This window comes from Rhipicephalus sanguineus, unplaced genomic scaffold (genome assembly GCF_013339695.2).
Source record: "Rhipicephalus sanguineus isolate Rsan-2018 unplaced genomic scaffold, BIME_Rsan_1.4 Seq621, whole genome shotgun sequence".
NCBI lineage: Eukaryota > Metazoa > Arthropoda > Arachnida > Ixodida > Ixodidae > Rhipicephalus > Rhipicephalus sanguineus.
In genome coordinates this window covers 43,255-69,115 of record NW_023615640.1, presented here as the reverse complement: position 1 = coordinate 69,115, position 25,861 = coordinate 43,255, and the positions used below count along the sequence as shown (strand labels likewise).

Here is a 25,861-nt window from a genome sequence, read left to right as displayed (position 1 = left end):
CAGTTGCTCTTGCATCTGGTTAGTTACGTGGTTGCGTGACATAGTTACGTGCTGCGGTAATGATCGATGTGAATGTTTGCTCCGTAAGATTGTTTCAATATAAAGCTAAGTTAAACCTTAAAACATGCATCATGTAAAAAAAAATTAAAATCTCGCCAGGGTATGAGCCTTTTAAGGGCAGTTTCTTTAAGGAAGAAAAAGGTTGTAGTATTTCGCATTTTCAAGCTCCCTCCAGTGTTGCCCTGAGTTATTTTATGTTTCTTTACAATACGAGTCTCTTTACATCCTATATAGAAAACTATCTAAAAGCGTGTCTAGTACTACCCGCCAGTTTTCAGCCACTGTGGCATCACTACATATGTACTGGTTGTTCTCCCAGGCCTCCTCGTCAGCATGGTGCAAAAGAAATTCTCCATCTACCACATAACCCTCGCTGGTGGGATCGTGGCTTCTGCAGGCCTCGCGGGAGCAAGCTTCGCTCCCAATATCGTGTGGCTTTCTGTTACTTTTGGAGTGGTACAAGGTACGAATTATTGCGGTGAGAATAGCTTAGTGTAGTGTTCCGTCTTGGCAGAACCAAAACCAGAAAGACTGGTGCTGTATTAAAGTTCCTGCGAGGAAGAAAGTAGCGTTTTTTCGCGACGAAATTGAGGGTAAATCATTTCAGTTATTTGCCGTATCTAAGCTTGTCTCACTGTTTTGATACCTGATTATACGCTCACGAAACATTCAGTATGATAGCTTACTCCTGTACCCATTCGTAATTTTTATTCACTCGTCACCGACGCCGCTTTACGCCTATGGTCAATTTTCGCGTTTGATGAGGATCTAAGGCTTTCGCCTTAAAGTTTACAATCAAATATTACATACCGTGTTCAGCCACAAACGAATTACAGCATCGTTCGACAAGCTTTTCGGTGTTTTTTTTTGTTTTGATTTTATCAATTACTGCTACAGAAACCTTAGGAAAAGTTTTAGCTGGAATTTCTGAGTGATTTACCGATTTCTTTTTCTTTTTCTGCAGGAGCCGGAATCGGAATCACCTTGCTAGGCATCGCCATGTACTTGCTCCTTTACTTCGACAAATACAAGGCCACTGCTACCGCCATCAAGGATATCGGCACGGTCGCAGCTGGTGTCGCAGGCGTCCCTGGATATCGCTTCTCGTGAAGGAATACGGTCTGCAAGGCAGCCTTCTACTAACGGCTGGTTTGATGATCCACATCTTGCCAATAGTCATGCTTATCAAGACACCTCGCCATTGGCGTATATTCAGAAGTAGCGACAAAAATACAGGGCCTATGAGTTCCCAGCAAGCTGACGTGGAGGTCCCCCTCGCCGTTAAAAAAGCGACGCAGTTATCGAATGAAGAGGAACGCTTTGTCGCACTTCAAAGTACGGAACTGCCGACGCCACCAAACAGCCCTTCCAGTGTGTTCCCCGTTGTTATATGGTTCCCCTTCTTTGTTTTGGTGCTGATGCAAGTCGTCTCGGACTACAGCAATGCTGTTCATGACCACCATAGTAGATTACGCGACAGACAAGGGAGCAGATCTCGGTCGCGCAAAAACGCGATTATGTTCGCCGCAATGGGCAGGCTGTGGGGACGTGTCCTGGTGCCTTGGTGCGGACAAAATTTCTTTCAGCCGCTCTTTCTATCGCCACGGCGTGCCTTTATGCGACGGCTGTCTGTTTCCTCTTCATTACGCGTCTCTGCTTTCGAAATAGTAGCGGCACTTCTAGCCTAGAGGAGTGGCCCAAGGCTACGTCATTGTATGGCCATTGCTAGTCGCGACCCACGTCGGAGTGGAACGGTTAGCTTGTGCTGTGGAGTGGGAGGGACTCGCTGCCGTGCCCATGTGCCTCTCTGGGCCCAGCAATTCTGGTAAGTAAACGCGAACGCTCCTAAATGGGAAAAAAAATGTTGTTTGATGCTAGCTTCTTCCACTAATGACGTTAAGACATCTGCATCATGGTCCCGAGTTTAAGTTCTCCCATCGAAATCTTTTATTTAATGAGGCATTTTTCTTACTTGATTTTGCTGTCTCATTGCGTCGGCAGATCGACGTGATTCAGTCGATGTGCAAAAATTATCAGTGCCTTTCGTTCACAAAGGCGTGTCATAGAGTATACTCTTTGAACTTCACACTACACGTGCTAAGATTCGATCAGTATAGAGTCATTGTGGCAGTACATACATAAGTCTTGCAGGCTCATATTTAGCAAGGTTTTCTGAGCAAGAAGCTATTTGTCCGTACTGTTGAGAAGCAAATCGTCCAGATCGAGCGATGCCATGAAGGTTTCGAAACCCTCAACATGCAAGGCTACACAAATGGACAGTCCGTGACACTTCGTGACAGTGTGTATGCACTAAGCATGTATAAGGCTGAACGCAGTCATGACAAATTCAGAATCCAAGATATATCGCCCGCGAAGTAGCTGCCTTTTTTAGATAGTGTCTGTCTACCGTATCGTTGAATTATCATCCTATTTTATTTGAATTTTACGCAGAAGCTGTATGCGGTTAAGACCCGCGATTTCGTGCATCCGCGAGCAAAAATTCTCGTTTCCCAATTTCCCAAGTTGGGGAAACCGCCCACATTGTAAATTGTATGAGCGGAAAAGAGCAGGAATAGAAGGAAAGAACTTGACAGGACAGACTAACCGCACAGCTGGGGCCCGATGAAAGAAACCAGCAGCTGCCGGTGCACGCTCTCCCAGGACGCACGCACGCCTCGGGGCAACAGCAAGGAATGAATAAAATAATAAAAAGGTCCTAGGGCCGTCAATTTTGATATAAGACGGCCGATATTTCTATGGACACAATGTCTTCCGAGCACTGGATTTGTGTTTAGAAGTGAAGCCATTTTATTAGGATGGGCGTTTAGCTTGCTTTTTAAATCGAAGCGCTTATTCTAGCGACCTTTGGGCACTTTGAGCGCTTCATCTATCTATTATCTATCTACTATCTATATATCTATTCTATCTATCTATATCTATCTATCTACTATCTATTAGTATATCTATCTATCTCACTCTTCTATCTATCAGCTATCTATCTATCTATCTTAGCGATCTATCTATCTATACTATTTAGCCGCTACGTCTAGGTGCACTCGTGATCGCCTCCTTAACATGGTTTGAGACCAAAATTCTACAGGAGGTAAGAGAGTTTAACGATATGACTACCGGTCATTACGTGAATAACTTAAAAGTCCGTCGCGTAAGTCGTCAAACCCTTTCCTCCAGACACGTGTGGCACATATCGATACCACGAGCCGCGGTATGCGGGTACGCGCACAGGTGATTGACAATTTATATCTACCAGGAACGGCGAGAATGCGACCGCGTTAAGGAAAACCGACATCGACAGCGTTGACACGACGAACGTAAAGAATAAATTCAGGACAAACATGTGGCAGCTGATAACGTGCTTCAAATTTTAAAGATGAAGCGAAAAGCAGGCCATGTTGTTCATAAAGGAGGTTGTGGTGATCTACTATTAGAATAAAGTAATAAAGATGTCATGAACGATTTTTCGAAGAAATCATCGATTGACTTCAGTTATCGGATTTATTGCCTCACGAATCAGGTGCCGCAATTTTCCTTGGTCGCATCCACAAGTACGAGGCACAGTCACACGGACTTTCACGTTTTAAGCACTTTTCTATCTCTCTTTCGTGACGAACGACCGCGGTGGTATAGTGGTTATGGTGCTCGACATCTGACTTGAAGGTGGCGGGATCGAATCCCGGCCGCGGTGGACTGCATTTGGGAGGCATATGGTAGAGGCGCGTGGCTTAGATGTAGGTGCACATAAGAACCCCAGGGTCTTAGTTTCCGGAGCCTCGTCGACGGTGTCTCTCATAATGATATCGTAGTTTTCGGGACGCTCACAGGGAGGATGACAAGGGAGAAGAAAAAAGCACGTCGGCGCACGTGATGAAACGCGATTCGCTTCCACGATATCATAGTGCAGTGCGCGTCGTGTCAGAAATGTGGAATGTTAGCTCACTATTGAGCTCGGCGCCCGGCCCGTGGAGGCACTTCAAGGCAAGGAGCTCAGCGGATGCAAACGTGCTCTTGGTTTATGCATCGATCAATAGTACACTCGCATAGGCCACCGCCAGGTGCGCCATCACGAGGGCCAATGTTCGTGTTCGTGGCAGAGCCCCCCCCCCCCCCCCCCCCCCCCCCCCCCCCCCCCCCCCCCCCAACCCCCCCCCCCCCCCCCCCCGTTGGACGAGTCCGAAGGAAGACACGCTTTGCAATGCATGCAAAAATAAAAATGAAGCGTTCACGTGGTGCTTACCACCATCACTTGCCCTTGGTCCCAGGTTCTCCGAGAGTAAAAGTGAGATGTGAATCACTCTAGGAATGAGACATCAAGAGTCCTCGGTGTCCATTATGGTCAGATACCAGGATTTCCAAAGCCCTGCCCATTAAATAATGACGCGACACGTCCGACTCAGTGACGATATATGCCGCCTTGGCGCCCCCATTGCACAATAAAGGGAGGGGTCCTCCCTCTTCAACTAATGGTGGTAGCTAGCTCTTCATGTGTCCCCTTCTCTTATGTCTGTCTTCTTGAGTCCATGAACTATGCTAAAAAGTATTCATTGTGTCTCAGTCATTTATCGTTATTACAAACGTCTGTAGGGGGTACACTGAGTGTGGATATGACTGAGAGATCTTTCGCTCTTCGTATTTATTCTCTCTCTCACTCTAAGTGTATGCGTTTATCAGAACAATAGTGATACCTATGCCTGTCGCTGGTCGTTTCCCTTTCCAACTGACAGGAAGCATTCTCTTTAACAAGTGGCTTTGTTTTGTTTTTTTCAGGTTATTTCAGGGACAAGCGCGGCTCCTACGACAGGCTCTATTACATGCTCGCCGGACTCAGCCTTGGGGTAGCGATACCGCTTACAGTGCTGGTGGTGCGAGCTATGACTCAACGGCGACGTTCCCTACCGAAGCCTGCTTCCTGTAGACTTCGCTCGATAAAGACCGGGTCGAGGACACGAGTTCATTTAAATAGGCCTTCATTAGCGGTAAGGTTAAGAAAGGTAGGCGGCAGAGCCTTCACTACGCTACTAGTCGCTCCCCAACGGTCGACGATTATTCAGAGCGTTATGAAGAATAGCCCACGTATCATCCATGACCGCACAGCCCCGTTCTTGAACGGACGCTTCCAGCAAGAGAATGCCACTAAAGTTCAACAGAATATTAAAACCATATTTATTAATTATTTGAGCCTGATGATATAGTTCAGTGCTTCGTACGCTTTGTTTGTACCTGTCATCTTCTGTCCGTGCTTTCGTCGCGCAATTTCTCTGATGTCATGGATCATGAACAAGCCCAGAATGCTGTCCCAAGAAGTACTACGTTTACTTTCTAGCCCGACTGGGAATTGCCCCGATATTCCTAAAGCAATACGACGACGCAATTACGATACCATTTTGGGAACAAACTGAGTACGAGCTTTGCTCTGTTACCTTGGTAATCAAAGAAAGCTTCCGAAAGGAGGAACGTATCAACGACATATTCGGAAATATTATGCTTAGAACTGATAACTTGCTTTCCAGCTGTCCCCGCATTTTCAAGCCGTTTAGCGTTAACGGTGGCCATGAGTATCAGAGGAACATGCCCGTACACCGCTATAGCGATCGACCAGTTCCATCTCTTGCAAACTGCCAAATCTTCGTACGTATTTTTTTTTCTTTTGGTGCAGTGCACACGAAATCATCTTGTGCTTCTACCCTCACTGCCGAATAGTACAATCAGTTCGGGCTTAGTAAACCATATTTCATGAAGCTTCTCCTAAAAAAAGTGACCTTTAGTGTTTGCGGCTTTCGGTGCCATGAATGCGTAAACAGGTCGCGACACCTGTTTACCCTATTCCGAAAGTTGCGTGACTTTCTGGGGCTCAAATCTTCACAGGCGCTTCATACCAACCCGTGCGCAAGTTTTCCAGCGCGTAGCGAGCTGCTGCGTTGCGACTCCAAGAAACCGCCTACCTTCCAGGAAGTCAAAACGCGGTCGGCAACTGCAGTGTTGCTCATTCATTCGCTGCCCGACGCGGCAACTCGGCCTATGGCGCCAAATCACCTTGCGGTTGAATAAACGTCAATCTGTTCTCGATGTGTAGACACGTGCGTTCTTTCTTCCTCGATACCGAGCTCACGACAAGAGCAAGAGATCACCGCCCAAGCACTCGGTACAGATGGTTAAATACCGAAGCTGAAACGTGCGGCCCCGGTGTTTATGAGTGTATTGATCCTGACCGTCATTTCATTCTTTCTCAATTGTTGGTTACTTCTGTTCAGAAATCTTACAACTGGTGCTTGCCGCTCGTGTGTTCCCTTCTTCGTTCTTAGTGGACCACTGGTGCGTGAGCAGTGGGATTTGTCGAACTTCTGTGGCACGTATGCGCTAGTGTTTGCGCACAGAGGACGGACGAATTGTGGTTTCGCCTAACCATAGCCCCTTGAGGCGTACCGTCCACATGCGTGTGCGTAACATGTTGTTTTTACCAGTTCTTTGAACTAGTAGCCAAGAAAGAGCAAGATACATTGCGCATAGGATGAATTTGGCCTTCCGAATAACCACTGTTTTTGGTTTTTTTAATCTCATTGCGCTGCTTATGAGTACAGTCGACGACTTCGTTGAATCCACTACGAAGTTCGACGTCTCGACTCGACACGCCGCGTTCCAAGACCAACGCCCAAAAGTACTTTTTTACTCTAAATGAATACAACCAAAAAACAAATCTTGCATGCATTTTGAGCCAACGATTTCGTTCTTTTTATGTAAACATGGAACATCACTGACTGCATATCGATTAAATATTAAGTTATACGCAAATAAGGTTAAATACTAAAACTGGCTCAAACATGTTACTTCATTTTCTTTGTTGGAATCCAATATCGAGATCCTTAGAATAATGTTGTGCGAATTTGACAGATTTGCAGACAGTCGATAATTTGCTTCTCGAGGGAACACACAGTTTTGATGTTAAAAAGTTCCCAGTTGTTACACTCTCGTAACAGAAGCAGGCGAAAGCCTGGCTGCAAATAAGCCGCATCGAACAAGTACGTATGTTTTGCATTAATGGACCTTTTGAACCGCTCACGCAAGTACTCTTGTCTTTGAACGTCTTTTACAATGTGCTGCAGACTTTATCGCCGTACCCTACGCGTCTGTGAGGTCTAAACCTACGTTGATGTATACTTTGTTTGCTGCTGTGACTGCTGCTGCCGATGATGATGAATGATGACCGAGCCGTTTGCATTTGGTGGTAAGCTTTAACACACTCATCGTTGCGTATTTCATAGTGTGTGACGCCTAGCGCGATTCTACGCTTCTGAAACGCAATATTACGTCTGTTAACGTGACTCCTCGCTTAATATGACGCCTGCATAGGGTCTTTTTTGCCAAAACAGTTCGAAGCACTGGCGCGGCTTTGTGGTGACTGCCACGCAAAGCCTCATTCGTTTCGTTTCCGCCTCGAGCCCCCGACTCTCATGTTCTAAATTATCTGTCGCCTCTGCGTCCTGTGCTAAAAACCTTCACTGGTTATCCAACAGCACATGGTGGAACGGCTCCAAACTACATTGTCTACAGTCGCTACGTCTTCGAGGTCGGCATCTGATGAAGCTCTTAAATGAGTACCACGTGCATCAATACTACGCCTTACAAAAGAGCGAATACACATCTCACTTGAGTGATAAAGCAAACAGAGTGCCGTTTGTTCATCTCACCAAAATACGGTTTATTTCATTACTTTTACACAAGAAATATACTCCCTATATAATCTACCAACGATTTGGTTGCTTATACAACTAAGCAACGAAGAATATCACCGATTCTTCGCAATAGGTGATAGTCAAGGTGATGTGAAGGCAAAGTGGATTGTCCATTTTATCGGCAACGTCAGATGTATTCGTACGGTTTCATTTTCCCCCAAATAAAGAGAACCCTTTATCGTTCAGGCAGTGTTAACGACTACACCGCAAAACCTTCATATGATTTTGTAATCATATGTTCGTTTTCGTTTGTATTACATTTTTCACTAATTGTTATCAGCTTGTAAAGCGCTCATGAAGTCTGAGCGCGCCGTCACAGTAGCAGTTTCATTCAGGGGTCGCTGTGGAGCAGTTCACTCCCGTGGACGGGTCCAACGTCGACGTGCCCGTCGAAACTTGGCTGCTGCGTCGTTACTCCACTTCACCGACGCATTCTTGGGGCCTCCGCTCGCCGTCGCGGTGCCTTCGGCTTCGAGCTGCGATTCCTGCGTCTTAACAAAAACGTTCTTGCTTGTAAAAATGTATATATGCTAATGCGTGATGTACATAATAAACGCACTTTTTGCTCTAAAAAAAAAACAAGAGAATTTGGCGGGTACGTCAATTATCCGGAGTAAATTTTACGAAAGCTTTTTTTCGGGATGAGAAAAAAATGCGTTGATGCAAAAAAGTGACACTTTCGTCGCAAGAGCGAAGGAAGCAATGAATGTCATAGTAACAAAGTGCAATGTAATCGAAATAATTCGGCAGATGCCACTCATTCTGGGAGTCGATGTCGTGCGAAGCAGTAAGACATTAGTGGCCTATACCGAATTTTTGTGTTGCTTTGTGTCAAGCGTTGCGCGTTGAACCGACTCTTCGTGCAGTTATGGGTATAACGTATGGTTATATCGTGTGCAGGCCCGTAGCGCGGAATTTTTTCGGGCGGTGGGGTCTTGCTGCTGAAACCCTTGAGTATTTGAGGAAAGCAACTCTTTAGAGGAAAGTACCTATCTGATGAAGCAACATTTTCGGGGGGAGGGTTGTCCTAGGGCTCGATAGATAGTAGATAGATAGATAGATAGATAGATAGATAGTAGATAGATAGATAGATAGATAGATAGATAGATAGATAGATAGATAGATAGATAGATAGATAGATAGATAGATAGATAAGAACGGTCAAACTGCTTTCGATCGCAAAGAAACCGCTTTGACCGTTCCTATCTATCTATCTATCTATCTATCTATCTATCTATCTATCTATCTATCTATCTATCTATCTATCTATCTATCTATCTATGCTTCGCATTTAATATGGCTAGCAGCTGGCCCGTTTCAGGAAACCCCGCCCCTGCAGCGAGCGAAATGACATTCGTGCCGTCTACGGCTTCACCGCTCACTTTCTGCTGAGAGCACGACAACTACGAAGCTATGAACCATCTGCTGATAACCCAAAAAGATACGGAATACGGCACGTACGACTGCGGGCGACCAGGCCCGTTCGTTCAGAGAACGCATTTACTGCCGGAGTCGCGCAGCCCATTACCTCCTACCACCCAGCCCCTTATTTCTGCCCTTCCGGCTCTTATCTCCATGCGCCTTTCGCGTCACGAAAGACGGTCAGGGTGTCTCTTCTCTGCTTGGGAACCAAACGTCCGCAGCCCTCGCACGTTTTTATTCGCATATAGAACATACCACGCGCGGTGAGCGTTTGTTCTTACGTGCGAGTGAAAAAAAAAAAACTCCAAATTTTGACAACAAAATCAGGGGTGCGTTCATAAGCACACACTTCGACACATCCGCTTTCATGCGATCGACCACGTGGCCATTATGGTGTCGTTCCGCCGGCGGCACAACATGAGATTTGCATTAATTATCTGGATCCTTATATATCAAATCACATGACATAGCGATTGGTACCTAGAAAGTGATGTGTGCGCTTCAGTTTAGTTTTTCTGAATATCGCGGCTGCATGCGATTCCACCTACCTCTCGTTAGAGAGAAGTGTTGTACGCACACGATTCATCCACGCGCTCATTTCTGTGCAACCTCTAAAGTCCGATTCGGCATCGCGACAAAACACGCTGTTAATTAACCCGAGTAATACACACGCAAGGTGTGTGACCGGCCTAGTTGGTATTCCATATTGACGTGAACAGCGCTAGTCCTCGTCGTTTCTTCGTCCTTGTGTATCCCACGCGCTGTTCACGTCAATAATACACACGAGCACACGAAAGCCGATGTGTGGGTGCCACTACCAGACAGCTAAGTATTAGGGTCGCGTCCAATTTTTGACCGCCTAGGGTTCACTGACTTGCAGCTACATCTGAGCACACATTTTCAGCGAAAGCTGTTATGAGACCACAACAAGGGCCGTTTTTGTCGCCGTAGTTGTCCGACGCCACCACCGCCGGTGTCCGTAACCGCTATCGAACGAAATGAAAAAAAAACATAAAAAATTTCAGGATGGAACGGGGTTCGAAGCTAGGCCCTCTGCGTTGGAGCCCAGTCTTCTACCTCAGAGCCAAGCCGGTGCTAGAAACGGCTTTGAAAAAGGCCCTATAGAGGCTTCATGCCTGGAAGGAACCACATTAACATTTAATGTAGCGTGGTAGAACAGTAAAATAATAACTAGGCGTCACAGACCGCGAATTCTGTAACTAGGCGTCACAATGCAAATTGCGCAACGAGTGGATTGTTGAATGCTTCCAACCCACTAGAAAGGACTCTGCCATAATTCTTCATGGTCATCAGCCACAGCATCAACAAAGTGGGCCTTACAGGTATTTAGCAGGTACCACGGTTCTCCGCAGAATGACGCCAGAATGGCATAGTGGCTGCTTCCCTACTTCACAAAAATTATGGTTTATAGTGTAGTGGCTTCCTCGCAAGTGCACTTCTATTGGTTGCCAAGGAAGCCCATAAGAACCCCATAATCAATTTCCTCAGGGCCTCAATAAAGTTCTTTCCCTCTCTCTCTCTCTCTCTTACTCACGTTAACGTATGTTATATAACTTGGTTGGAGAGTGAAATAACGACCGGTCGTCACAAAATGCGGATTCCGTAACTAGCGGTCGTTTAAAGCTTTCAACCCATTACAAAGGCTTAGCCATATTTCTTCATCGTCATCAGCCGTCGCATCAACAAAAAGTACGTTACAATGGTAGCTCGCTTTCCGCAGAATAACGATAATGGCGTAGTGGGTGCTTCCGTACTTCACAAAAATTATGATTTCTGGCGTAGTGGGTACGTTGGTAGTCTTCTTGCCCCAAGACAGTTTAGAAAGGGCTCTAGAAATGCCGCTCTTCCAGCTTTCGCTGTGACTGCGCTGCGCTTTCCGCGCAGCTCTGGCGTTTCTGTATTCATAAAAATGCGGGCGCAAATATAATCAGCGCGACGCAAAAGGAAGTCACTACTGCGAGTGCGATGCTCAACTCAAGCCATAACTCAAGCCATTGCAGCGCACCAGTATCATTCAATGACATGACCATAGGTCGGCAAACAAATGTGAAGCTCACTCAGACTCACTCATGAAATGTATTTTGCCCTCAGGGCTCACTCGGACTCACCAAAATTTTCCCCATTCAGACTCCCTCGGACCCAGAGTCACGAAAATATTACTCACCCGGACTCACGAGATTATTACTCAGACTGACTCACTCACAATCAGACTCAGAGCTCAATATGTCTGAGTGAGTCTGAGTGAGTTTGCCGTCCTATGGATATGACCGCACCTTTTCTATTGCTTAAGGCTTGCAATCAATGGCCCTGGGACCTTATTTAATCTTTTCACATTTTTCACTCAAACTGCCTTGGTCAAGTGAAGCGCTTCCTCAATGGTCCTACGGCCTGAGTTGTGTTTCTTACAACGAATCTAGTCAAACTTGTCCAATCTGCACTGCTAGAACGCATCGGTGTTAGGATAAACTGAGAGTTCAGCGCATGAAATGACATTTTGTTTTAAATGTAAGTGCAATAGCAACGCATTTCTACGTCAACTTTCGTTGAAAGTCGAAGGTGAAGATTCGCCTGTGCCGCATGCGTAAACTATAGGGATGTGCGAATATTCTATAATTTCGAATAACAAATTGGACAGCGTCCTATTCGATTCGAGCGCCGAATCTAAAAGCGCATATTAGGAATACCGAATATTTTTTCAACATTTTCCTAATAATCAGCACCGGTGAATAAAACATCAAAGGAACAAAACGTTGGAACAGAGAGGGGTAACCTTTCTAGATTTAATAACCGAATTACCAAAATGTATGTAGCCCTATCCACGCTATATTGATTACAGGATCATAAGGCGTTTCTGCTTAATATAACACCAGTGTCGCCGAAGCGACGCAGTCATTACTCCACTATCACTCATTACGACATTCATCATGTCGACTGATAAATATTGTTTAAAATATATACATCAGTTTTATTTAAAATCTGTCGACAAAGTGCTAGCCTACATATTACAGTCGCTACTGTATTTCAACCTGCAGTTAAAAATATTTCTAAGGCTCTTGTTGCTGGTGTAGGGGCTTGCCTCAGTTTACATATTTGTGGTACTTTTTCATCAGTTAAAGTTAATCGTAATGTTCTTTTGTTAATATTTGTTTGAAGTAAAATGTCGTGGAATTCTAGGGCTGTTTCGGAAATCGTTACATCACCATTCTAAGGCTGCTTTGAAAATGGTTGCCTTACTATAACATTCGAAAACTGTTCGAATACTATCCGATTAGTATTCGCATTAATTTGGCGTCATTTTTATCCGATTCGGTTCTAAAATTCAATATTCGCACACCCCTAGAAAATTGTGGTACGTGCTCTCAGTAATTGGATAAACAATTTATTGTTGACTTTTATAGTAAATATCGTAACGTTATTTCTAGCGCAAGTAACGTACACCCCTATGTTTCATCATCGCTGTCAGCCTACGTATCTTCACTTCCAGATAAAGCCATCGCCCAACAATATCTTTATTAAACCTATCTTGCCCACGCTGCAACCAGCGTATGCTAACAAGATGCTTAATTTCAACGCACCACTTAGGTTTCGACACACCACCATCGCGTCACTGTATGAATCACCCGTTGCTGCCATACGCCTTACACGGTCTGCTTATATCCATGTGTTCCTTCTAAAATCACCCAGAATATCGGCTACTGTTAGTCTTATGTGCTCTTTATGACCCGCAACCTTGTCATCCTGTCTCTTAATTTTGTGTGTAAACGTCTTAAATAGCTTTCTACAGCCATCCCGAGCGTTACTGCACAGAACAACGTCCTCTGTAAACCACAGTGATAAATGTGACATTCCCCGTTGCTTTAAACCTCCGTCATTCCCAATCTAATGCTTCGGATAATTCTAAGAATGCAGCGGGTAGCATAACATAGATCGTACTTTAAGACGCCTTCATTATTTTTTTTTTCTTTTCTATGAAATATTTAAAATGGCTCTGATTTTTCAACGTATGTTTGACAGCATATTCATATATCGCTCATATACTCTATGAAAACGCAATGCCTCCATGGCTGATTGCATCTCCGCTAGGCAGAAATCTTTTATGCAGTTCCTTAGAGTCATATCACCATTATCACATATAATATTGCTGATATGTGTGTGATTATAATGTAAATAACCAACCGTGAAGCCACCCTGTGGTCTGACATGCCTAAAATCTGATATGCCTTTGACTGTTCAGGTAATCAACATGATAATATTTTCCCCAATACTAAAACTAGCCCCTCCCCTAATGAGATTAAGTTTCAATTCTTTACCGTTTCTCTTCTTGCGAATTAGTAAAAAGTTCTAATTCCTCTTACCTTCTTGTACAATTTGTGTTAAGGTGCCTCGTTCAGCAATGTACTATATCCTCCATGCTTGATTAAAGCGATTGTTATTCCATCTTAGCTGCAGTATTTCACAAAACCAGGAATTATTCCACAACGAGAATCCTCGTTCACGAGAGCATATTTTCCCGATACTCCCGCAAACGAGGCAACGGCTCTTTTTGACGCATCCCGCCTGTTAGCGTCTCTGCTAAGAGTGACATGTCGTCACTCTTACTATACTCGACGACAACTTATCTTGACATTGGAGCGAAGGCTACGGAGGCGGGCTTCCGCACATTCGTGTTGCTCCGCAAGTAGTACGGCAGCTTGCGGCTGATTTCGGTTTTGCTCGCTCGCATCGTTAACGCGTTTAGAAAACATATTCACGAAAAATGTGAAGGGAATGTGAACGGGAGAGACATTTCGATTGTTCAGAGTACATTTTAGTGTCATATTACGAGTACATTTTTCTTGGAGAACTAAACGGTGCGTTTGCGGCCGCACACTGACCCACTACGTCACGGACGCCATGTTTACTTTGGAAAACGGGCATGCTGAAAAGGTTGTGCTGTCTCAGAAATGGAAAGAAAAGGAAGGCATTCTTGCGAGGTGAACAATAACTGTATTTTACCTACGACTTCCCGCAACTGTTTCAGTCTCAAAAATAAGCAACATTTATTTCAGCAAGAAAAACGAGAAAATTATCAGTAAGCGTAAGTACTATTTCTTGGCGCGGTAGCAGGCATGCACTTCGGTTCTGTAGCTTCCACAGTGCTGTCAAGGAAAGTTGTCGCCGAGTATAGACATGCTAACGCTGACAGACGGCCATTTGCCCAGCTTTAAAGAATAAAGGAGGAAGGGACCTACAGGGCACTACTATGAGTATGTCCCAGCGGCAGAAGTACTGTGGGCCACAAAAGTTTGCGGGATGTGCAGCGCGTGGCGGAGCCACGAAAAACTGCATTGCTGCGTCACCTACCGTGACGCGGCGGGTGTTGATGCTATCGGCATCAGCGATTAGCGACGGCGCGTTTGAAAAACGTGCCGTTGCCGGATCTAATCGCGGAGGCCGCGGCCGATAACCTCAACAACCACCGCATCACAGTAGGTGACGCAGCAATGCAGTTTTCCGTCGCTCCGCCACGCACTGCAGATCCCGCAAACTTTTGCGGCCGACAGTACGTTATGTTGCGAGGAAACAGGCAAATAAAAAAATCGCTACTCATTTTCTGCTTGTTTTCCAGTCACGTGGACTAGATAGCTTGTTTTCAGAAATATATTGGTTCAAGGGCGTCGCAGCAATTTTAGCGTGTTTCTGATACTATCTTCAGTGCTGTATCACCCGCCTGGACAGCGCAGCTCAGGAGTACGATCATGGAGGCCGCACTCAGGTGTTAACAAAAACCGGAGACAGGGCCCTATTAAGGCATTCAGTGTATCACGCGGCGGAGCGCTGCGCCATGCGGTTTGAGATATCATCATATTTCTACGACTCTGCTGGGCTGAACAAGAAAACTATTCCTGAGCAGTAGAGGTAATTGAACCAGTGAAAGTTTCTAAACATCTCAAGTTAGCAGCATTTCATAAGTTAGCAGCTCCATACATGAACTGTACCTATTACTCCGAGGTGTGCGAGTATTATGGTTACAATGGCGTCCGCACCCAGCACTCACCTGCCGTCTCGCCGAGGTCAGAGCAGTGGGAACCGTGAAATCCGTCAAGGGCTCGTGGGACCCTGAGGATGCCTTCGCCTCCTGCAAATTATCGAACCAACCCGAAGAGCAAGATTATTGAAATGCGTTTGCTGCTTACATGTACAGTCGCGATGAATATGGCTTGCAACGTGGGAATGCGTGGTCTCACAAGCTGAGAAAGTGCGCATGTCTTGCACTCTTTTTTCACAACCTAATAATATCTTCTTATTTGGAATCATCCGCCAAGTGAGAGAAAAGCGTTTAGCTGTGGAAATAAGGGCTAGTGGACACCGTGGATGATCTTCAAGCTCATGAGGCCACGCGCTCCCGGGATGTTGCAAGTAATTTTGAGCGCGACAGCACTTGCAAAGGAAAAATATGAACACGACCACGCTATGATCTACATAGCTCTGAAGTCTGTTAATTAATTCACCTCCGTACTTCTTTCCTGTAAATATGCCTCCTAAGTCTAACAGTTTGCCCCAGATATGATGCTCCAAGAATATTAAAGAACTGACGAAGATAGATCGAATAAGTGTTAAGGATTGTCTCAAAACAGTTCCCACCAAATCGTGGCATTTTCATGCATACATCACGGCTATGAAATGTTTTATGCATTGCATGAATGCTCGTTTTGTACACAACGTGTTAGATTGCCTTGGTGGTAGAGAAAATTGTAAACAAGAAGTGACTCTAGACTTCGCCACCTCCTGGTAGACAAACTCGCTCTAATTACCGAACGATATCAGCGTTTTCTAACAACGCCATTTTTATGTGAAAACTACGCGTTAAACCCGCAAATTAGTACAGAACGCCGAGCCATCAAATAAACAGTCAAACAATAATGTATGTCGAGTGAGCTCCTTAATAATAAAGTGACACAGACCATTTACGTCAACGCGCGCATATTATGAAGAGCTGCCTTTTAACAAGACCTAAATAGTGACAGGCTGCCTCGCAGTGTTAGACATACACTTACATGCATGCATACAATGACAAAATCTTCAACGCCCTTAGGGCAAACTTTCACTCCAAAGCTGGTCTTCTGACCCCAAGCGCTCGAATGCACAAACGCAGACACCGGAATGAATAGGTATTCCAGCACGCTATTAACAAAGCATTGCTTTCGTAAAATCTGTTTTCTGGCTGACTTCATATATGAACAGTACTACAGCGACGATGCCTTCGTGAACGGGCCATAAAAACGCGAGAATACAAAAGCTGATGAAGGTGTTAAACGCTATGTGCAAGCGTCTGTATAAAGTAGGCCCCCTGGAACACTGATAATGGCAAACTATGCTGCAGTAGTTGCAGCAGATGAATGGCTGTAAATAATTTGTGCTCCACTGCGTGTGTCAGTCGCACGGCTGAAGGCACTTACGATTAAGCCACGAACTTTTTAAAAGCGAACAACACCTTGCTACTACGACAGATTTTGTATACCGGGTGGAATATAAAGCTTCTGCAGCGACGTCGCCCATACGCATGCGCGAGTGGAATCAGCCCAGCACGTGTTACTCCGGATAACCACAAATAAAAATGTTAACAGTGTTTCGTTAGAGTGATATGCAGCTTCTAATGCTTTCGTTCGCGGTATTCGTCATCGGTCCTTCTGGTACTACGGCCACATGACCTTAAGACTATTTACGCCATAGGGGCACGCGTCATTAAGCGGAATAGAACGCCCTTATGAATGCCCCACCAGAAAGCAGGCGCGTCCACGCAATCTGCGCGCTTCCTCAAGCCTTTCCCATGTGAAAACAAGCGCGTTAAGAGGCCTGGCGCGCTTTCACTTCGCTGTCGGAGTGTCGTGGAGTTGCCGTTGTGCTTACTCGCATTGGCAATTGTAGTTTCAAAGAAGAAGGAAAGAAATCAGGACGGAGCATCGCTCAATACGGTTGAAGCTAAAGCTAGTATTGGTTCGAGAGGTGATTTCCACATCATAACGCACGCGCAGTGCAAACATAGCTATGGAGACGAATACGCACATGCGCACTTGGTCAATACGCTGCATCTCAGAGCTCACGTGTTGGGCCGACACTGAGGCTTGATATTGCGCTGTCTTGCCAACAGAGGCGGCGTTGCGTAATGTTATCTACGGGTTTATTTCATCCTCCGCGAATAATTACCACCAGTTGATTTCTGCTGCCACATATTTTCTAGCGACTTCTTACACTTGTAACTAATCAAAGACGCTGTTGCCGTCGCATAACTCGCCTTTCACTTCGCTTTCATCAAGGCGCTCTAACTTTGTCCTTACCTAGTATTAGCGGATTACTAACGCTTTCGGGTTTTTATAACGCTAGAATGATACCTTAAGCAGCTTGGTTATACGAGAACAGTGTAAGAATAAATCGCTTGATGAAGCGGATAAAGGTGTCGGCTCGTGACGTCATGCATTTACGAGTTGGGGGGGGGGGGCTTAGTCAATACCATTCTTGTAAGACTGCCGTGTACTATTTGTAGACGGTTCAACTGCCTCGCAGTGAGATGACGTAAGTCATAATTTCCGTGAGAATCTTACTGAATTCAAGGTACATCACTGCACCATACGTACTGAGCTCGTTCCAAAGACGAAGCACACGGCGACTCCTATCAGCAGTGCGACCACGATGGAGAATATGAGGACGATTTTTCCCTCGAATCGCTGCCTCCAGCCGGCGAAGTGGACGTCCATGTTGCCGCGGTCTTCGCCGGTGTTGGCCGGAGTGTCCAGTCTGAGCACGTACACCGGGCTGCGAGGCAAGAAAAAAAAACTGTATTATCGCTGTTCATTTTTGAAGCGAAGCATTGCCTACCGGCGCAAAATACGCCAACCCGATCTCCTGATATCCATTACCAGCGCTATCCTCTGATCTTGAATTTAGCATTGTTATGTAACCATGTCATCAGTGTACATATTTTTTTTATTTAACATTCGAGCGTTTCTGATAAGCAGTGGTATGTGTTGCCTACTTGACAATGCGAAATTAACCCTTTCAGGCCCAGTGATTCCAATTGCAATTATCAATTTTCTAGGTCACTCAGCAAGCACCTGGTAAGATAAAGCGTTGTTCTTTTTCAAGAGCTCATACTCAGCATCTGCTCTACGTATGGTGCCAACCTGGTACGTACAACAAAGCGATGTCACTGTGAACAAAGAAATTACAGAAGCGGTCATGCTGTTCGCGCATTTGGCTGAGCCAGCTTCTTCTTTCACCATGCAGAGATAGGACATTTATTTTAGTTTTGCGTCGGAAATTGGTATGTTGGCTATTGGGCATTATTCTATCCCATCTAAATAATTGTTTGAGTAATGAATTAAGTAAAAATAATGGACATATTATTAAACAATAATTATTAATTAAATTGATTTCGACATTATTAACTCTTCATTGAAAAGTGTGAGCCAAGTTTTTTTTTTCATTTTTCAATTACCATGATCATGCACATCTCAAAATTTAAAAAGCGGTTGCTTGCATTAAAGTAAATTAATTTGGGACAAAGCATCGACGCAATTTTACACCTTCCGCAGCCGCTGTTTCTGCACAGAGTACGTGCTAGTTTAGCTCACATCTGTCAATCAAACATTCGCTTGCCTCTAATTGAAAGAGCTAGGGTTAATTACAACTCAGGTATAATACTGTCGGTCATCGTATCATGTACTAAACAAAGTAGCCTTCTCACTGAGTGACGAAGAGAGGGCGGCAAGGTAGGGCAGCTGGAGCATTTCCAGAAAGTGCTGCGCAGCCGGTTTGTAGTCGACCGTTAGTAAAAACAAGACACACGCTAATCATTTCCTACCTCTGACTTCTAGGAGCTTTCCGCTCGTTGCGAATCCAAAAGCGAGCAAAACTCAATGCCATGCTGCGTCGATGCGCTGCGAACGCAGGACGTCTTCTTCTCTGTCTTCCACAAGTTGTTCCTATGGCACGTGAGCGGGGAATCATGACAGGCTGCATTGAAATGGAATAGCCAACTCTGGGCTAGCATTGCTATCTATACGCACAACAAAAAAAAAATGCCCCCACCTCCTCGAAGCGAATCGTGAGGAAATGCGAATGCATTTCTTGCGCAGAGAGTACATGGCGTAGTAATTTTAATGGCGTAAAGCTGGAAACATCGACGCGCTCAAGTGTCTCCCTTTTGGGCACCTCTTTCAACGAACGCTTCCTACGTGCATTCGTAATCACCTCAGGGATGTTGCCACCGCCTTCAATGCCACACAAACGCGTTTAGAACGCGCTGTTTTCAGGCTGTGCCAAGGCAGCACAAACGCTACAAACGCGTTTCAAACGCACTGCATTGAGGCGGTGGCGCAGAGAGGAGAGAGGGCGAACGGCGAGAGAAGGAGCGGCGAAGCACTGCACATACCCTCTCCTACACTCTATCCACACACGCGGGAGCTCCGCCGAGCTCCCGCGATGCGAGCGCCCTCACATGCGAGAGCGCGCTCTTTTTCTCCACTCTCCGCTACTCCGCCCGCACCACCTGCTCCGGTTGCTAGGGGCGAGGATAAGCGCGCGCGCCCACATCTGTTGCTATGGGAGATGGAGTGAGAGCGGAGAGGCGCGCGGACAACGCCGGATGCCTTACATAGCTTGACTAAGAAATGCATTCGCATTTAAAAAAATTGCGCTCGTTGCCTTATGTCCTGTACTTTTTTCGTTTGTGCTGTTTGTGTTCACTAAGCGCACCTTGGAAGATGCTAACAGCCATGGCTACAGCGCGTCAAGGGAGGATGCCTACAGACGTAACACATTTTCTTCTCAACAGTTTTGCTTAAAGAGGTGTCCTGCAGCATTTTTCGAACGCAGTTAGAAAACACTTCCGGTAAGTAGACAAGGGCCCCGTGAACACGCGAGCCAGGTGTTATTGCACCGCTGAAAAAAGCAAATTTGCAATTTCGTGTAAAGACATCCGATAATCGTCTGCTGTCTTCTTGGCTATGTACGCTGCACGCGGGACTGGCTACACAGGAGGCAGAACGGACACAGCCATTGAATGATTTCATGGCTGCGAAAACATCCTCAGAAATACTTCTATTATATTCGTTTTCATTTGAATAAATAAATAATATGTGCGCCTCCGTTTTGAAAAACACCGAAAGCATATCTGATCTTTGCGTTTGCCGTCTCGATAAGTGGTCTTCCGCTAAATGTGTCGTTTCCTCTTACATCTGTGTGAACCAGAACCCTGAGTACTGCACGCTTTTTCAAGCGCTACGCGCCTGCGCCGGACACTTGTTTTAGGGGCGAAGCTCCATAGGGTGGGTCGTTCCCTCTTCTATAGTTGTAGTATGTAGCCACCTCTAGTTTATGAATTGCTCAATAGATGGCGCTCTGAGTATAGTAGTTTATGACTGTTACAATAGATGGCGCAGCGAGTATACGAGTAAAATTGCTTATAACAACACTAGATGGCAGTTTGCTTTTTCTTGTAGTTGACGATGAAAGGTGCGAGATGGCGCTGTCAGAAGCGCGTCTTTAAGCTGCGCGACGCCGCCGTCAAGATCCTGCCGTACGAGAGCGGGAGGTCGAAGCGGCACGGCAGCGGCTCGGGGATGCTGCCGTAAAAGAGCGGGAGGCCGAAGCATGTCGTCTGGCTGCGCGACGACGCCGCCAAGATCCCAGCGTTCGAGAACGAGAGGCCCAAGCGGCACGGCCACGGCGGCAAGAGGAATATGTACACGCTTTATGTGCAGTAGACGCCGTGCATTGTTCGCGAAGCCGGAGCACTTGCACGATCGCGTTCCGTTGGCTTTCGTTGGGCATGCTACCGACCTCGCGTCGTGGAACGCGAAGAGGAACGCTACGCGCGTCGTGTCTTCCCTCTAGCCTTGACGTTAATTCTCACAGGGCGAGAAGGGAACGCGGTCGCTCTTGGCGCGCTTTCTGTCTCGCTCGGAGTTGCGCTTGCTCTTGGCGCGCTTTCTCTTTCGCTCGGGGGCGGACACTTTCCCTGCATTTCACCGATCCCAAAGCGGTGATAATGAAGGGACCACGCAAACCAACAGTACAATAAAAGTTTGATGTGTTATATATACACGGTGTTTCACACTCTTTATATGATGTACTGGGCGAATTTCACGGAAGAGTTTCACGGTTTACCGATGATTTCCTCCGGAGCTTCGCCCCACTCATCATCATTCACCCCGTTGATATGCTGTGATTTTTTAATGGCCCCCCCCACCTCCCCGCCTAATGAAAAACTGCCTATGAAAAACTGCCTTGAAGTTCACAGAGAAAAAAAAGTTAATTTCTGTGTCATATCAATTGTTAGGTTTTGGCCGCTCATAAGTCGACTGTGCAGACGGGACGGGACGGCGCGGCACGGTACGTCGTAGAAAGCTTCTTTCTCGGCTCTCCCCCTGCCTGGTCTTTCGCTGTGCAATTATCAAGAGAAAGCAAACGGCTTCCTTTGAGCAAGCTTCCCTACCCCGATGGCCGGCATGGGTTGCGGTCAGGCGACCGTTCTCAGAGGTCGGCGGCCCGAATGTGGGGAAAATGAGGAGGACATCCCCTGCCCTATGCCGTCGCTCGAGGCGACAGTATGCGTGACCCCAACAACGGCCGACATGTGCTTTCGCAACAATGCAAGGTCGAATGCGTGGGGGCAGGGTCACGCAAACGCCTTTTCTTTCCCGGAACCATTTAACGACTGGCACCGCGGGTTCAACCCGATGAGTACGGGATAATGGCGTGAATGCACCTGGGCTAAGATACCGATGTATTTCGACCGTGAGAATCCCTGAGAGCGTGGGAAGGAGAGAGAGAGCCATGATAGGAAGAGTGCCAAAACGCCTGTCTGCGCTGTAAAGACACTGCTGTCGAGATTAAGGATAGCCCAGTAGGGAGTGGCTTAATCTGAGGATAAACAGATTGGATAACAGAAGGTTGAGGCGGACCAGTGGCCACCTCCCCTTTTCTTTTTACCGCAAGGTACTTAAGACTGGACGGAATTCGTTTCCCTTCAGTCTAGGCTGTAATCACTAAACTGATCGATCAGTAAGACTCCGTACGATGCAACTTTTGTCTGGGCCGTAACCACTCGGTAGTCGAACAGTGAGACTCGGTTCTTCGTATGTAGTAACAGTGTTCTAGGCTCTAACTTAAGAAAAGTTAAGTAGAAGAGTAAGATGCTGTTGATGTCTATGTTATCATCAGTGTGCTTCGGCAAGATGTACATATGGCTGTAAATATTTCGCTACAATATACCTTCAAGTTTTCATTACCTCCAACCTGCCTCCTGCTTCATCGACGTCGATCATCTCCTTGGCGGGAATTCAATCCACATCAAGGAGAAAGCGAACAACAAGGAAAAACATAACTTCAATGTAATTTCAACAGTGGCAAAATATGTCAGCCTCGACGTAAAGTTTGTTTGCGGAGACAAGAGCTTCTTGCTCACAGGGTGCTTTAATTAAAATTCTTACTTTCTATTAGCCACTTTGTATTTATCTCCTATTTCAGAAAATGTGGGAAGCCAAATGAAGGCCTGCAGCGTGTCAGAGGACGAAGAAGACGACGACCGAAGGCGGCGGTAAGCGAATTTCCCGCAATTCTACAATTGTTTAAAATTGATGTCGAAGTCAGCAGTACCAAGGGGGAAATGCCAACAAGAGTTTAAAGTAAAATTAAATCTGTTCAAAGGCTACGTGGGACTGTCGCAGGTTGGAGCGCGCCAAAGAAATTGGTTCTTGCTTCGACCTTCGGAAAGAGCATGAGGTCTGACCGCGCCTTGCTCTCGGAAGGACCGGAGCTGCGCGAGATCGACGAGGACGGCTTCGACAGGGTCTCGACGTCACCGCCGCCCGCTGCAGTTGGGGACCCGTCAGGGTTGGCGCAAATTGGCGACGGCGACACCCAAGACTACACGAGCGAGCAGGCAGACAACGGCGAGAGTTCACTACTGCCGGAGAACGCGTCGCCACGGGACCACCACCTGAGCAAGGCCTAGGCAAGGCGACTCGTATTACTAACACCTCATTGTCTTTCGATTGTTTCAATCATGGAATTTCGCGCGCCACAGCTACGATCTCATTATGAGTCACGCCGATGTCGGTTCATTTTATAACGTATCCACACGATGAAACGAGCCAAATTATCGTCGGGAACGATGTATATTTCTTGATGGAAGCCGTATCACAATACTGTGCTTCGGGGACCACTCTTGGAGCACCCGCCGCGGGGGGCTAGTGGTTATGGCGCCCGACTGCTGACCCGAAGGTCGTGGGATCGAACCCCGGCTGCGGCGGCCATATTTCCATGGAGGCAAAATGCTGAAGGCCCGTGTGCTTAGATTTAGGCGCACGTTAAAGAACCCCAGGTGGCCGAAATTTCCGCAGCCCTCGACTGCGGCGTCTCTCATAATCATACCGTGGTTTTGGGACGTGAAACTCCATAAATTTTATTACTCTTGGCAGCGTCTATTCCATGGTTCGCATCGAAATGAAATGCCCAGCTATTTATCGAAGCCAAGTTCTGGCGGTCTATGCTAGGATGCTGCACTGTCTGGCAACAAACGCAGTCGTTTCACCAGCGAGACCGTTTTCTTAGAACAATAAAGTCGGCGCCATCCGATTCACGCAAAATAGGAACATCGCAGCCGATGGCGAGGTTCCGCTATGCCTAGCTATAAAATATATTAAGAATAGGCACAAAATGGTTTTCAACGCCATTTAAGATTTCGCAACACCGGTGGATTGCTTTATGGGCTGCTAAATATCGGAAGTCACGTAGAGGTAATGGACAACCGTGTGCTGTTTGTTTGAAATTACCGCAAAACCATAGGCGCCCACAGGGATCCCCTTCAGGGGGGGCGAAGGTTCGTAGCAGCGCCCCGCCTCCCAATTATGCCAATGTATGGCGCTGACATTGCGCCCCCCCCCCCCCTAGTCACAGCGCGCCCCCCTCCCTATTATGTAAATGTGTGGGGCGGACATTGCGCCCCCCCTCTTCCCCCCCCCCCCCGTGCGCACGCCTATTTGCAAAACATTTTCTGTTGCTGTTGTATTGCTATTGCTGTAATTATGCAGCATCATGCTATATTATGCTACCAATGATTAAATGCAACGCTTCCCAAGGTGTTTAGTGAAGATGTCTTTGTATACGTTATAGCTAGGTGCTGTGAAGGTGGCTCTACATCATAACCGTGATGCCCATTGTGTAGAACGCAGAAAGAATGTCTCGTGGGAGAGGTGCCCATTTTGCACGGATGTTAATGGAAGCATGCCGATTTGTGACGTAATTCCTACATCCGCTTGTTCCCTGCTTGGCCCGAGCTTCCAATACGCGTGTGTCAGCTCTCACACTCATACTAGCATAAACGCGAAAAATTCTCTGGTTGTTTACACCACGAAAAAAAAAAGCTATTTTGAGACTTTGAGTGTTAACGAAGTTATGACAGCGTTCGCAATATTTCGTTAAATCGGGACGTTCTTAAAATCATGAATGAGTTTGCTGCATCCTTCGAAATTAAAGGTTTTTAACGTAGCGACAAACAAAAGTTACCGCGGCATTTTATTTACCGCTAGCACGCCCCTGCGCGTAAGGAAAGTCCGTGAGGAGAGTCAGGACATGGAGCGTCCCGCCCGTGTCCGGGTGACACAGGCAAGGTAGACTTCCACGTGAAGCTATTACAAGCTGTCGATAGATGCAAAAACGGGAAGAACGAGGCAGTGATTGTGCGAGCAGGTAGAGAACGAAAGTTTCAAGGAGGCGATCAGTGCCAGCTCTTGCGTGGGCTATTAAATATCGAAAGCTACCACTGTGTTCCTCTGGGGACATTTGCAGGGACAACAAACTACCATCGCCCCTAGCTCCATTTGGTATGTTAAAGCGCCACCGGCTGTTAAGTTCGCAGTTTAGTGCAGGGGCGCGGCGAGTAGCCTCATCAGAATAAAAGCAGGGTACTTTCTGAATGTTTCAACGCGATCGCGGTACAACGCACGGCCGAAGAAAACACGTCTGTGTCAGTTCGAAAGAAATCACTACCAAATGAATCAGACTTCTCAGTTGGATTCATTTGTGTGTGCCTAATGAAGAAACGAGGCCCTCGGAAAAAGAAATCACTGCATTTTTTGCTCATTTAGTTCCGGAAAAACTTCGAGAAATCGGCTTAACTGGCATGACAGCTTCGATAATTCGAGTTGATGATAACATTGAACCCAGTGGATACCTGATGGGGAACGCAAATTTCTTCGTTAGAATGTGAAGCTCTAAGATCGGGCCTCATTAGATGGAGATTTCGCTGTACACTAATAAAGCAGGTTCTCTAGAGCCAGTCTACGCGTCTCGTTTCTCAGGAGGTAACTGTGTGGTGACGTCATCAAGTAGGATTTGCACACGTCGGATCAGTACATTGCACCGTTGTCCTACTTGCTGCAGCTCACCCATACTCAACTCCGTAGTAGAGGCCAGAGCTACGAGACAGAGCCAATGCCAACATATCACAAATGTTCTATTCACAATATGACACTTACTCTGCCTCACGACGCCATAGCACGATTAGCTCCCGGGACATTAAAATACAACTGTGTGTAGAAAACCTTTTAAGACAAACAACGAAATTTGGT

At 46.4% G+C, this 25,861-nt stretch overlaps 2 protein-coding genes across 2 annotated transcripts; one reads left to right on the top strand and one right to left on the bottom strand.

Annotated features, from left to right (window-relative positions):
* The first annotated feature begins 384 nt into the window (after positions 1-384).
* On the top strand, positions 385-1,284 carry LOC125756751 (monocarboxylate transporter 3-like). The gene is made up of 2 exons (XM_049411677.1): positions 385-523; positions 1,025-1,284. The coding sequence occupies exons 1-2, from the start codon at positions 394-396 to the stop codon at positions 1,168-1,170; spliced, it is 276 nt and encodes a 91-aa protein (XP_049267634.1). The 5' UTR covers positions 385-393; the 3' UTR covers positions 1,171-1,284.
* A 6,874-nt stretch (positions 1,285-8,158) lies between these two features.
* On the bottom strand, positions 8,159-19,151 carry LOC119377925 (uncharacterized). The gene is made up of 4 exons (XM_037647215.2): positions 19,090-19,151; positions 17,864-18,041; positions 15,286-15,366; positions 8,159-8,296 (listed from the first exon to the last, which is right to left on the bottom strand). The coding sequence occupies exons 1-4, from the start codon at positions 19,149-19,151 to the stop codon at positions 8,159-8,161; spliced, it is 459 nt and encodes a 152-aa protein (XP_037503143.1).
* Between the last annotated feature and the right edge of the window lie 6,710 nt (positions 19,152-25,861).